Source organism: Salvelinus namaycush, chromosome 16 (genome assembly GCF_016432855.1).
Source record: "Salvelinus namaycush isolate Seneca chromosome 16, SaNama_1.0, whole genome shotgun sequence".
NCBI lineage: Eukaryota > Metazoa > Chordata > Actinopteri > Salmoniformes > Salmonidae > Salvelinus > Salvelinus namaycush.
The window spans coordinates 3,114,987-3,127,961 of NC_052322.1; the positions used below are offsets into that span (position 1 = coordinate 3,114,987).

The following is a 12,975-nucleotide window of genomic DNA, read 5'->3' on the forward strand; positions in this document are numbered from 1 at the left end:
AAATAGTATTTTATGCTAGAGGTTACATTTTCATAGCTATGCTTACCAAGCCAACTAGGCAAGTTTCCTGGATACTAGTCAGACAGGCTAATATTTAGATTCTGGGTCAATTGATTGCGAAAGGCATCTGACAAGTTTATGTGACAGGGTTCAAGAAACTACTCCCCTCCTTTCACCCCGTAGTCAGAGTAAGAACAGTAGGGTGGATGGGGGCACATATGTAAGCAAAGCTAGCAAAAAAAACTATGAAATGATTACATGACAGAGACAAATGTCACTTGTTTTAAAAGTGTATTACTTTCACATGTACAGTTGAAGTCGGATGATCTGTAATTTGTCAATTAATACTTCACTGGAGGACTTTCTTCAATACAACAGATATTCAATGATATACAGTTGAGTCTCTGCACAAGAACGTACATATTCTGCAATTTATTTGGATGATATTGTTTGTAGGACGGATAGAGAAAGACAGATGAATACTGCATTACTTACACAGATAGCTTTACCACAGATTGTGCACCTAAATGACGAGGGACGTGGATATGGTCTTCATCTCACCTGATAACCCTTTCACACTATCAATAAAACACATTCAAAGAACAATATTCACATACTTTACAAAGGGGCCTCTCTAATGTACTGCTGTGCTCAGAGCTAAGAGTACATCTGGTGAGAATATGGCCGCACAACAGCCACACTTCACGTTGTACAATTCATTTGAATAGACCCCAGTTCTGACAGCTGGGTAGACTGCATATGTTCGATATAGTGAATACAGGCCTTATAGGCCTACTTACCACCATTTTGGCAGTTGGTTTGGTGCATAACCAGATTGCACACATTAAGGAGTGGATATAAAGTGAATACAGAAATTAAGTTACTTGAGTGTGTAAAATCATGACATTTGATCATTCCAGACAAGGCCTTTTTAACAACAGAGCTGCTTTTCGCCATCAAACCCCTCCGAATGAGAGTCAACAAAAATATTAATACAATGTAATAAAACATCTGTAAAAAAAGAATCACAAATAAAAAATACTTTCAGAATATGATACTTGTTTTACATGAATAAATACAAATATTTCACATTTATGTAGAATTCAATGGATAAATTAATTTGCTGGACGGAAAGGGGTTTGTTCTGATACTGCAGGTACCTTCATCAGGCCCTTGGTGGGATGTGTGTATCTCGAACTGTGTGTCTGTGTGTGTGTGTGTGTGTCTGTCTTATCTATCTATCTGAGGCCATGGTGTCCTTGAAGCCCCACACCTCCAGCAGGGCCACCTGGAAGCTCTCGGTGGAGCAGAGCGGCGGGTTGTCAAAGGTGGTGCAGCGGGCTGTGCGTCCGTGGTTTAGCTCACTGTCGATGTACAGCGCGTTGCCCTCGCCTCCCCCTGGCAGGAGACAAAACAGCAGGAGTTAAGACAGGAAAATGATCTTAATCTAGATAAGTGAACTGGACAATCAGATTCATCAATTAAGGGAGAGAGACGCAGGGTGAGAAGAAGAAGAGAGGCACAGAGGAACAGGCAAGGGCCACAAGGATCTTCAGTTAGTTTAATTGTGGCACTGTCCTTATCAAAGACTGATATAGACCTGAGAACATCTTACACACTCTGGCTAGTTTGATCGATTAAGAACAAGAAGAACTCCACTCACCCACTATGATGGAGTCAAAGTTGCCCGCCATGAACATGGAGGTGTTCCTGGAGTTGAGATGGAAGTGTCGGGCTGAGAGGAAGGGCGACAGGCGATCAGATGGGTCAGCGGCTGGCCTCTCCACGGGAAGGCTGTCGCCTCCCGAGTTCTGCTTGCCGGGGGGAGCCTCGTCCTCGGCAGGGACCTCACTGCTCTGGGCCTTGATGGTAGAGGCCAGCTCCGGGTGACGGATCACCACCCACTCATACCTCTCCATCTCCGGCTTCAGCTACACCGACAAAAACGGGAGGAATGCTCACGTTTGTGGGTTGACGTTCATCATTAAAATATAATTACTCGAACAGGAATACCCTTTCAAGTCAATGTTGTGTGATGGGTGGACTGACTGGTGGCCATATTCATTACATCTCTATGATCTTCATACTGGAGGGGTTACCTTGAATCTTTCAGATATAAGCTGGACACTGAATACTCTGTCAGAATTGGTGCTTTTTCATTCCCTTGATCCCTCTCCCCAGCCTCTCTCTCTCTCTCTCTCTCCATGCATGTCTGATAGAACTCGATCCTTATCTTATTGTATGTGGTGTCAGGTGAGGGCCTTATCAGGTGGCATTGTACTGTTAGGCTCCAGTTACATGAGTTTCCGTTGAGTGTGCGTGTGTATCTATGTGGGGCATTGTCCACAGGCAGAGCAACAGAGCACACAGCTGCGCATCATCCACACCACAGCAGTTTAATAGTTCACGCTAGGACTTGGAATTGAAGCTATTTCTAGCTCAGGTACACTCAGCAAAACCTCTCTAAAGTTTACATAACATTTTGTTATATCACTCATTTTGGATCTGATATGCTTAAAAAAACTATTTATAAGTCTTGCCCCCTGGTTCCCACTCTTAGTCACTTCTTTGACAATTCTGAGGCGAAATTACACTGAACAAAAATATAAAACATAACATGTAAAGTTTCATGTTCCATACGCACAAAACGCTTCTTTCTCTCAAATGCTGTGCACAAATTTGTTTACATCCCTGTTAGTGAGCATTTCTCCTTTGCCAAGATAATCCATCCACCTGACAGGTGTGGAATATTAAGAAGCTGATCAAACAGCATGATCATTACACAGGTGCACCCTGTGCTGGGGACAATAAAAAGGCCACTCTAAAATGTGCAGTTGCCACAGATGTCTCAAGTTTTGAAGGAGCATGCAATTGGCATGTTGACTGCAGGAATGTCCACCAGAGCTGTTGCCAGAGAATGTAATGTTAATTTCTCTACAATAAATTGCCAGAAAATGTAATGTTAATTTCTCTACCATAAGCCGCCTCCAACGTTGTTTTAGAGAATTTGGCTGTACATCCAACTGGCCTCACAACCGCCGTCGTGTGGGCTAGCAGTTTTCTGATGTAAACTTTGTGAGCAGAGTGCCCCATGGTGGCGGTGGGGTTTTGGTATGGGCAGGCATAAGTTACTGACAACGAACACAATTGTATTTTATCGATTGCAATTTGAATGCACAAAAATACCATAAGTGATCCCGAGGCCCATTGTGAGGCCCATTTTCTTTAAGTTATCTGTGACCAACAGATGCATATCTGTATTCTCAGTCATGTGAAATCCATAGATTAGGGCCTAATGAATTGATTTCAATTGACTGATTTCCTCATATGAACTGTAACTCAGCAAAATCAATGAAATTATTGCGTTTATATTTTTGTTCAGCATATATGGGACGCACCCGAAGGAATTCCCAAAACATGCTACTCCTCAAAAATAATACATAAAAGCAAAGAATGGTGGGTTCACATAGCCTAATTGGATGAGGTAAATGAAAGCGAATCGGGAAATAAACAACTCACCCTGAAGACGAAACATTCTCCGGTCCCAAAGAAGCCAAGTTTGTTCCCGCCTCGCTTGCGCTCCTCCCAATCTGTAGAGAGGAAGGCTCCACATACCTGGATAGACAATGCAGGGCATGGTGAGAGGGTGTATTACAGTAGCATCAATGGGAGAAGTGGGATAGAAAATAAAAGGATGGGACTATGTTAGAAGGCATAGGAGAATAGGAAAATAGGGATAGGACAGTTTGAGACAGGGTTGCACCCAAAAACGTGTTTTATTCAGTCACAATGAAATGGTTATTATTAGAAGTAGATACTGCATACTGTACATGTATCCATATATGTCATTATAGGTCTTTACCATATCAGTATGATTGAAAAACTGACTCAACTGTAGTTTTAAAACACTTGATCCTCCATGTCATAATCCTGTGAGCTCGATAGTTACTTGTCTATTCCTGTGGTTGTCATTATGTTGCTACATGAGGGGGTAAGGGCACACACAAGCTGTACGTGTGTGTAAGGTCCCTACGTCAGCTTCGCAGGTCCGGATGAGTAGCAGAGTGGGCTCATGGCCTTCGACATGAGCGTAGAACCTGGGACAAAAGGAATGGACAACCACAATTACATATCACATCACTTACACAATCTGGCCGTGCATGCGTGCAAATATCTATATGAAAAACACACACGCTTCCCTTTATCAATCACGTTGGATTTTAAAGATGAGAAAGAAAAAAGGAAAGGGGAACTTTTCAACTGAAAATGCAACAAAATTACATTTAGCCTACAGCATGATATATTCCATAAGTGTTTTAGAGTCAGATTTAAATTAATAGTCAGATTCAGATATTTTTTAATAAATCATACTGCAGGTCAATTATTGCTATGTAGCATTATTCAGAAAATTAAACCATTCCCTATTGAAAAAACAAATGTGTGAATTTGAGTCTGAAAGATCAGCATTTTTCACTAGCTGTATGATAGTCTTTATGGCCACTAGTGATGTACTTTGGATAGCTCTGACCGACTCTACAACGACAAGGATAAGGGCATTGCTGATTCATAACTGAATCTTGACTAATAAATCAGACTTTGATACCAATTCTTGGTAAACAATCTGAAAACAAAAAAGCACTGCAAAATCATGGACATTTTCCTTACAAGACATTCAAATTACAAATGAACTTACTCTACTAATTGTCTGTGCGGTTGGTCCTTCAGCTGCTCCTAATTTGAGTGAAAATATCTACAGGAAAATATTGTTTACCCAAAGCGTCGGTACTGAAGAAAACATTTCTATCAACTGGTACAAAACCATGTGAACATCAGTCAGGATACATGCATCGCGAACGTGTACCTCCGTCTTGTGGTTGTGCCTTCGGTCATGAGCAAACACATGTTGATGGCCACACACAGACCAGCGTTTTGAAGTCTGTTTAATAATACTTTCCTGTGGATATTTTGTCTCAAATTTCAAGTTCAAATATATTTAACAATGGCAGGAAAATAAAACCAATGCATGGATTGCTGTCATACCTTGTCCATAGACTGCTTACTGGGTAAGGAAACCAATTTGTCATTTGTAATTTGGGTGAACTATCACTATAAAGTCCCAAAATGGATGTAGCCTACCAATTGCAGATTGCCCCTTTATGGCAAGGTAGGTATGGTAGCCGAGACTGTAGGGAAAGGTACAGAGTAAGATAAGTATGGTAAACTGGGCCGAATACAGGGTAAAGTAGGAAGTGAACCAATGGGTCGGGCTTGGCGACATTACAGCATAGCGACGATAATATTGCATATCTGCGGTGAGCCTTTTGGTGATATGAAAATATTGCTATAATCATGTAAATGTACCATGGCTTTATTAAAAAATAAATAAAGTGACCTTTATTTAACTAGGCAAGTCAGTTAAGAACAAATTCTTATTTAGTAGAGAGAATGATTTATTTCAGCTTTTATTTTTTTCATCACATTCCCAGTTGGTCAGAAGTTTACATACACTTGATTAGTATTTGGTAGCATTGCCTTTAAATTGTTTAACTTGGGTCAAATGTTTCAGGTAGGCTTCCAAAAGCTTCCCACAATAAGTTGGGTGAATTTTGGCCCATTCCTCCTGACAGAGCTGGTGTAACTGCGTCAGGTTTGTAGGCCTCCTTGCTCACACATGCTTTTTCAGTTCTGCACACAAATTTTCTATAGGATTGAGGTCAGAGCTTTGTGATGGCCACTCCAATACCTTGACTTTGTTGTCCTTAAGCCATTTTGCCACAACTTTGGAAGTATGCGTGGGGTCATTGTCCATTTGGAAGAACAATTTGCAACCAAGCTTTAACTTCCTGACTGATGTCTTGAGATGTTGCTTCAATATATCCACATAATTTTCCTTCCTCATTGACGCCATCTATTTTGTGAAGTGCACCAGTCCCTCCTGCAGCAAAGCACCCCCACAACATGATGCTGCCACTCCCGTGCTTCAGGGTTGGGATGGTGTTCTTCGGCTTGCAAGCCTCCCACTTTTTCCTCCAAACATAACAATGGTCATTATGGCCAAACAGTTCCATTTTTGTTTCATCAGACCAGAGGATATTTCTCCATAAAGTATGATCTTTGTCCCCATGTGCAGTTGCAAATCGTAGTCTGGCTTTTTTTTAATGGCGGTTTTGGAGCAGTGGCTTCTTCCTTACTGAATAGCCTTTCAGGTTATGTCAATATAGGACTCGTTTTACTGTGGATATAGATACTTTTGTACCGGTTTCCTCCAGAATCTTCACAAGGTTCTTTGCTGTTGTTCTGGGATTGATTTGCACTTTTCGCACCAAAGTATGTTCATCTCTAGGAGACAGAACGCGTCTCCTTCCTGAGCGGTATGACGGTTGCGTGGTCCCATGGTGTTTATAATTGCGTATTATTGTCTGTACAGATGAGCGTGGTACCTTCAGGCATTTGGAAATTGCTTCCAAGGATGAACCAGACTTGTGGAGGTCTATAATTTTTATTCTGAGGTCTTGGCTGATTTCTTTTGATTTTCCCATGATGTCAAGCAAAGAGGCACTGAGTTTGAAGGTAGGCCTTGAAATACATTCACAGGTACACCTCCAATTGACTCAAATGATGTCAATTAGCCTATCAGAAGCTTCTAAAGCCATGACATCATTTTCTGGAATTTTCCAAGCTGTTTAAAGGCACAGTAAACATAGTGTATGTAAACTTCTGACCCACTGGAATTGTGATACAGTAAATTATAAGTGAAATAATCTGTCTGTAAACAATTGTTGGAAAATTACTTGTCTTATGTACAAAAAGATGTCCTAACCGACTTGCCAAAACCATAGTTTGTTTACAAGACATTTGTGGAGTGGTTGAAAAACAAGTTTTAATGACTCCAACCTAAGTGTATGTAAACTTCCGACTTCAACTGTATAATGGCTTATCATAAACTATGGAGCTAGACAGGATTATCTAGGTTTATGCCTTGGCGCCATCTACGGGCTGAATGTTACATGGATGGACCAGTTATCGCTCTCCTTTCAAAACGTGGTTAGATATACTGTATATACTTCAAGTATTACTAACTATACAATATATTCCTAGAAGTCGATGTAATGTAACAACCAAAATCGTGTTCTTTAGTCTACAGTAGTCTACAGATCAGGCTGAAGGTTGTTGGCTAGGGCTATTGAAATAATCAAATCATATTTTCTCTAGCCAACAACCATTTGGCCAAATGGCCAAATGATAAAACATAATTGTAATGCATTACAAATCAAGGAATAACAAAAGTTGATTACAAACTTTTCTTTTTCTGTTTTATTTCAGAAATGGAGCCCAGGAGTCCATTGACAGGGGTTTTATTTTTAGTCAGCTTATAAAACTTCTGTGTTTGCCCCCCATTTATTGATAAATCCCCCATCATAGTAATACACCCCCCCCCCCCCCCCACCCCCACTAAAATGGTTTCAACCATTTCTGGCAACCCTATTCGCGCTACGGCTAGGCAGTAGGCTTGTATTTTGCTGATGATCTGTGAGGTGAAAGCATTTTATTTGCTTTGTGATTGGTCAAAAACTGTAAACAACTCGTCAAGTCATGTGGTCCGGTTCTTGTAAACACTGTAACAAGCACATGCAGATTTGTAATAAGCTGAAAGGTGGCCAAACTAAGTTGATATTTTCCAGACAATGGGCGCAGCCATCTTTGACTTGGTTTATTTGCGTCTTATGCCATGTTCAAAACAACTGGGAACTCTGAAAAATACAAAGTAAAATCATGACATCAGTGATCTTCAGGTCGGAAAGCCGGAGCTCTAGAAGGAGGCGCAGAGTTGGAATTCCGAGTCGGAGCAATACCCCCCCCCCCCCTTTTTGTCAGCACAACCTGTTATTTAGACTGGTTTATGGAATGAGTTTGGCTGTGGATGTGTTCCATGTGATGCTTGGATGATGAAGATGGCATTTATATTTTACAATAAACTGTAAAATTGAGGAATACAGTTTGAGACCTTTATTTTCCATCAGTACAAAAAAATATTTCGATGCTGTTCAGACAACAATGGTGTTTAGTTGCGTCATACGTTCTGTTGCTACTGTTCCAATCACATATTTCAGATCGTTCGCTGCAGGGTCCACTCAACAATGATCACAAATATGTGATCGTACTCGTCAAAGGTTTAAGAGGGTTCACTAGGCCTACGCTTTGCTATTGCAGAGCAAGTGGTCAATATTGCATTATGTGAGTACCATACATGTTTTTGGTCACTTTACCCGAAAAATTGTGGGACACAGACCATCATGAACAACTACCATGCTTTCACGTTTCAGTATATGCTACTAATAGAAAACCATAGTAGTTTTTTCAATGTAATACCGTGGTGCATTTTTGTACCATGGTAGTACAATGAAAATGTTTTTTTTGTCACTACCATGGCAGAAAAATACAGTGGTATTTGCACCCGTACCATGGTATTTTCTGCCACGGTAGTGACAAAAAAAACATGATAGTACTCTGGTATTTTTTCCATTGTACTACCATGGTAGTGGTGCAAGCTGAATAGTCTGTATAGAAATGTAGGTCAATTATTTCTACAGTTTCAATTTGGTTTTAAGTCATTTCAATGTAGATTGAGACCTTTTCCCCCCATGAAAACACCTGTGGGGCCACATTGGATCGTTATTTGACACCCTTGGTCTCGTGGTTAGCCTAGGCTGCAGGATAAAGTGGCTACAATGAGACTGGCAAAGTGGGTACAAAAGTGGGCAGTAAGTACCTGTTGAGGCTGCAGCCATGGGTCGAGGTGGTGAAGAGGAGCTGCGGTTCGCATAGGGCGAAGCGCTCGGGGATCCACGACCAGATGTCCTTCATCTCCTTGGCGCTGACTACCTCCGAGGAGAAGGTGTCCGGGTTCAGAGCCAGCTGCACGTTCCGCCTATCGCCATGGTAACCGGCCAGGAAGGAGAAGACTACTTTGTTAGTAACACATAAACTCCCGATTGGAGAGTCAAAGAAGTCTTTGTACAGTATGTAGGGCCATGACGTTGTGGTAATGGAAGGTTCATATGGTATTTTCCAAGCTTGTCTGAGCACATCATGGTTGTTGTTGTTGGAAATGTACAACTTTTGACCTAAAAAGGGCCACAGCGTGAGCTGGACATTATCTAACAGCACCTAATTCAGACCTCTCAAACAAGGTGATTGGACCAGCTAATCAGTCTGGGACTTTAGTTAGGCCTACTCAATTGAGTGTTGAGGAGAAGCAAAAGCCTGCAGTGTTTTTAAGGTTTGACTATGGTACCGTGTATTATGTCCAAATCTTGTTTCCTGGTCACTTGTAGATTAGGATACTTTACAGAGAATATGGACAAGGTTCCTAATACAATTTATCACTAATGAGGGAGGTCAGCTCAAGTGTTAACAGGTAATGAGAGAGAGTGGAAAGAGAGAGAGGGAGGAGACACCTACCTCAGGCTAACAGAGCCAAGTTCATGGGAGAATGGAGGAGCATGAGCAGTAGACGACACATGGACACAAGAGTAAAGGTGAAAATCGAAGAAGACGGTGGATGGGGAAAAAAATGGACAGCAAAGGAAAAAAAGAGAACAAAAAAGATGCACAGAAACTATAAACAGAAAGGTGAGAAATTAATCGATGACAAAAAGCAAGCCAGAGCCACAACAGGAAAAAGAGCAAGCAAACTAAAAACAGAGAATCAATTAGACAATCCAAATGCTTTTAGCAGCAGGTCGTACCACCTTTATATAGCCAGGAACATTGGCCACCTCTCACTGGTGGCTAATGAGGTCATGCACAGTTTTGCAAGCATCCTGATTTGGTTTACGGCCTGTTGCCCTTAGAACCATGTCTAATGTTTATTTACGCTGCCATTAGCTAAGGCGCTACCATGGCATTAGCAGAAGCACTAGCATCTATTGCTTCCATTGCTTCTGACTTCCATTGATTTGAGTTGTAAACTATTCTTTTTTTAAATATGTAAATTAGATATATGTATATGTAAATTAGACCCAATAGACCCGATATATGTATATGTAAATTAGACCCAATAGAACTGATGCTGTCACTAGCCCTGCTCACTCACCTCTTCTGTTTGACGGTGATGCCCTTCTGCTGCAGCGATTTCTCGTTGGTGAGCTGCAGGAGGGTGATCTCTTTGCGACTGAACAAGCGGATAGAGAAGGCCTTCTCCAGCAGCTTGTCCGGGGTGATGTAGGAGCTGATGGCCTTGACGAAAGCCTGGATCTCAGCCTTGACCCCTGCAGAGTCCTGTTTCTGGCCCTCTGATTGCTGTGTTCCATCCCTGGCCTTCTGCTTGCGGTAGAACTTGAGCAGGGCCAGGGCAACGCGGTACAACACCTTGTATCCTTCCACCAGGAAGACGTCTAGGACCCTTGCCACGTGGCTGAAGGGCAGGTCACCTAGCACCCAGCGCTGCCAGTCCGAGTACACCTCCACCACGTCCTGCACTGTAGCCACTATGAGCTTGTGGGCTGCCGGGCAATACTTGTTGGCCAGGTCGCCAAAGGTCATGAAGCTGGACTCATAGGCCAGGAAGGTCTGGTCTACAAAGCGTTGGCCGGGGTCATTGCAGGCCAGCAGACAGCTGACGTGCTCGAAGCACTGGGCCTCGTTGGCACTGAAGTGCAGCAGGAGGGCTGTCATCGCGGGCAGCGCCGGGCAGTGCGAGATGTCCGGGAACTGTTCCGCCAGACAGGAGATGACCCGGTGGACGGCGGTCACTGCGTCTGCCTTGAGGCAGTAGTGCGGCACAGCGCTGCCGTCCACAAAGTCTGGCAGTGGGATGGAGGACAAGGCTTTTTTACCTGTGTCGTCGCCCATGAGGTCGCGGTAGACCTCGGCGTCGGGTGTCACGGTTCGACAGGGGATTGCCTTAATGAGTTGCTGGTAGACCTGGGCACGGAGCTTGTGGTTCTTGGACCAGTGGCCCTGCCTGGCCAGCTTTTTGAGCTCCACGGGGTCCTTAACATCCAATTTGGAGGTGCCACTGCTCTTGGCCATGTCCCCCATTTGGGTCCAGTCCACAAAGCAGCCATAGTCCTTCTCAGCCATGGCTGCAGAAGCTTCTGGACTGCGGCTGAGGGGTCTGGTCTGGAATATAGCCTAGTCTAACTAGCCTTCTGTGCTCCTCACAAAAGATATGTCAAGGGTGTGTTTCTCAACCGCCCACGATGTTCACTGCATGTGAGGGGTAGAGAGGAGGAAAGAATGAGTTTCTGTAAAAATAACATATTGTCTTGCTTGACATTTATCTCACTGCTAAAGCACCTGCAACGACCAAGCTCCGAACTAAGCTAACTGCTCCTTTGAGTGTACTCATGTCTCTCCCCTCTGACATGACTGACTCTCAGTAATTCTATCCACTGCCTAAGACCATGAGTCAGACAGCTTATATGTTTGTGCATGTTTGGTTGTCAGTGGTTATATGCACAAACGAGTGTTTAAAATCAGGTGGCAGTAAAGAGGAAACTCAAAAGAGGCAACTCAAAAGCAAAATGCTGGAGTGCAAGGCAGCATACAGAAACTAGAAATTAGGACAGTAGGAAGCCTGGCAAGGGCTACAAACCATCACAGGCTACAAACCAGAGACATTGTATGACCTTCAAAAATTACCTTGCTTTTGCAAATTATTTGAACAGTTTCTATTGTAGGTTTGACGTGTGATTTTGCATCGCACGTCATACAATGCATTCAGCATACCAGCTGTTGATATACAGATCTCTGTGAATGACATCAATCAATACTTTCAACGTGTCAACCCACGAAAATCATATGGTCCAGACGGCGTCAGCAGCAAGGCACTTCAGGCACGTGCAGACCAGCTCGCTTTACCGTTCCAGAAGCTGTTCCAGCTGTCACTGAACAGTGGGATAATTCCAGACTTATGGAAGAAGTCGCTGATTGTCCAAATACCTAAAAACAACAGGCCCCAAAAAATTATGATTTACGCCCTGTAGCCCTGACATCTGTACCTATGTTTTGAAAAAATTATTCAAAAACTAAATTCTTTCTGGTCTCTCATCCCAATTAGACTCACCCACCGTGCCTCCAGGAGTGTTGATGATAAGTTACTCGTCATGCTGAACAATATCTACAAACATTTAGAAAAGGCAAATAGCCTCGTGAAAATTGTATTCATTGACTTCAGTAGCGTGTTGAACACCATTCAACCCCACCTACTGGTGATAAGCTGGTGAATTTGGGTGTCAAGCTGGTGAATTTGGGTGTCAAGCTGGTGAATTTGGGTGTCAACTCTCTACTGATCAAGTGGATTAATAGGTTCCTTGTGAACCGCACTCACCAAGTGAAGTTTAACTCCGCCATCTCTACATCTAGAACGGTGAATACGGGAGCCCCTCAAAGTTGCCTACTGTCACTGATATTGTACACAAACAATTGTCAAACCTCTGACGCAAACCACACATTTTTTTGGTACGTAGACGACACCACTGTTGTGGGTTTCCTCCACCCAGACCCAGCCTCTCTTCAAGGTTTTGACAGAGAAACGGCAAAATTCATCCAGTGGTATCAACCCACGAAAATCATATGGTCCGGACGGCGTCAGCAGCAAAGCACTTCAGGCAAGCTGTTCCTGCTGTCACTGAACAGTGGGATAGTTCCAGACATATTGAAGAAATTCAATGACTGTGCCTTTGGAAAGATAAAGAAATTGCAACAGGATTTTTACGCAAACTGAACCATTTCAATGTCGACCGCCATATAAATCTTTTCAGCGCCGATACCGATTATTGGAGGACCAAAAAAAGCCGATACGATTAAATCGACCAATTTATATATATATATATATATTTGTAATAATGAAATTACAACAATACTGAATGAACACTTATTTTAACTTAATATAATACATAAATAAAAACAATTTAGTATCAAATAAATAATGAAACTTTTTCAATTTGGTTTAAATAATGCAAAAACACA

General features: G+C 42.5%; 1 protein-coding gene across 1 annotated transcript; it reads right to left on the reverse strand.

Annotated features, from left to right (window-relative positions):
* Positions 1 to 307: 307 nt before the first annotated feature.
* Positions 308 to 12,694, reverse strand: LOC120060580 (TBC1 domain family member 24-like). Its single transcript, XM_039009952.1, has 7 exons — positions 11,797 to 12,694; positions 10,097 to 11,211; positions 8,771 to 8,929; positions 4,034 to 4,097; positions 3,520 to 3,615; positions 1,664 to 1,931; positions 308 to 1,398 (listed from the first exon to the last, which is right to left on the reverse strand). Exons 2-7 carry the CDS (start codon positions 11,083 to 11,085, stop codon positions 1,235 to 1,237), a joined length of 1,740 nt encoding a protein of 579 aa, XP_038865880.1. The 5' UTR covers positions 11,086 to 11,211; positions 11,797 to 12,694; the 3' UTR covers positions 308 to 1,234.
* Positions 12,695 to 12,975: the final 281 nt, after the last annotated feature.

Coding starts and splice junctions, on each gene's coding strand:
- LOC120060580 (XM_039009952.1), bottom strand. CDS start 11,085: ATGGCTGAGAAGGACTATGGCTGCTTTGTGGACTGGACCCAAATGGGG. Junction 4,098..8,770: donor CATGGCTGCAGCCTCAACAG/GTACTTACTGCC, acceptor CTTTTGTCCCAG/GTTCTACGCTCATGTCGAAG. Junction 3,616..4,033: donor TCCGGACCTGCGAAGCTGAC/GTAGGGACCTTA, acceptor TTGTCTATCCAG/GTATGTGGAGCCTTCCTCTC.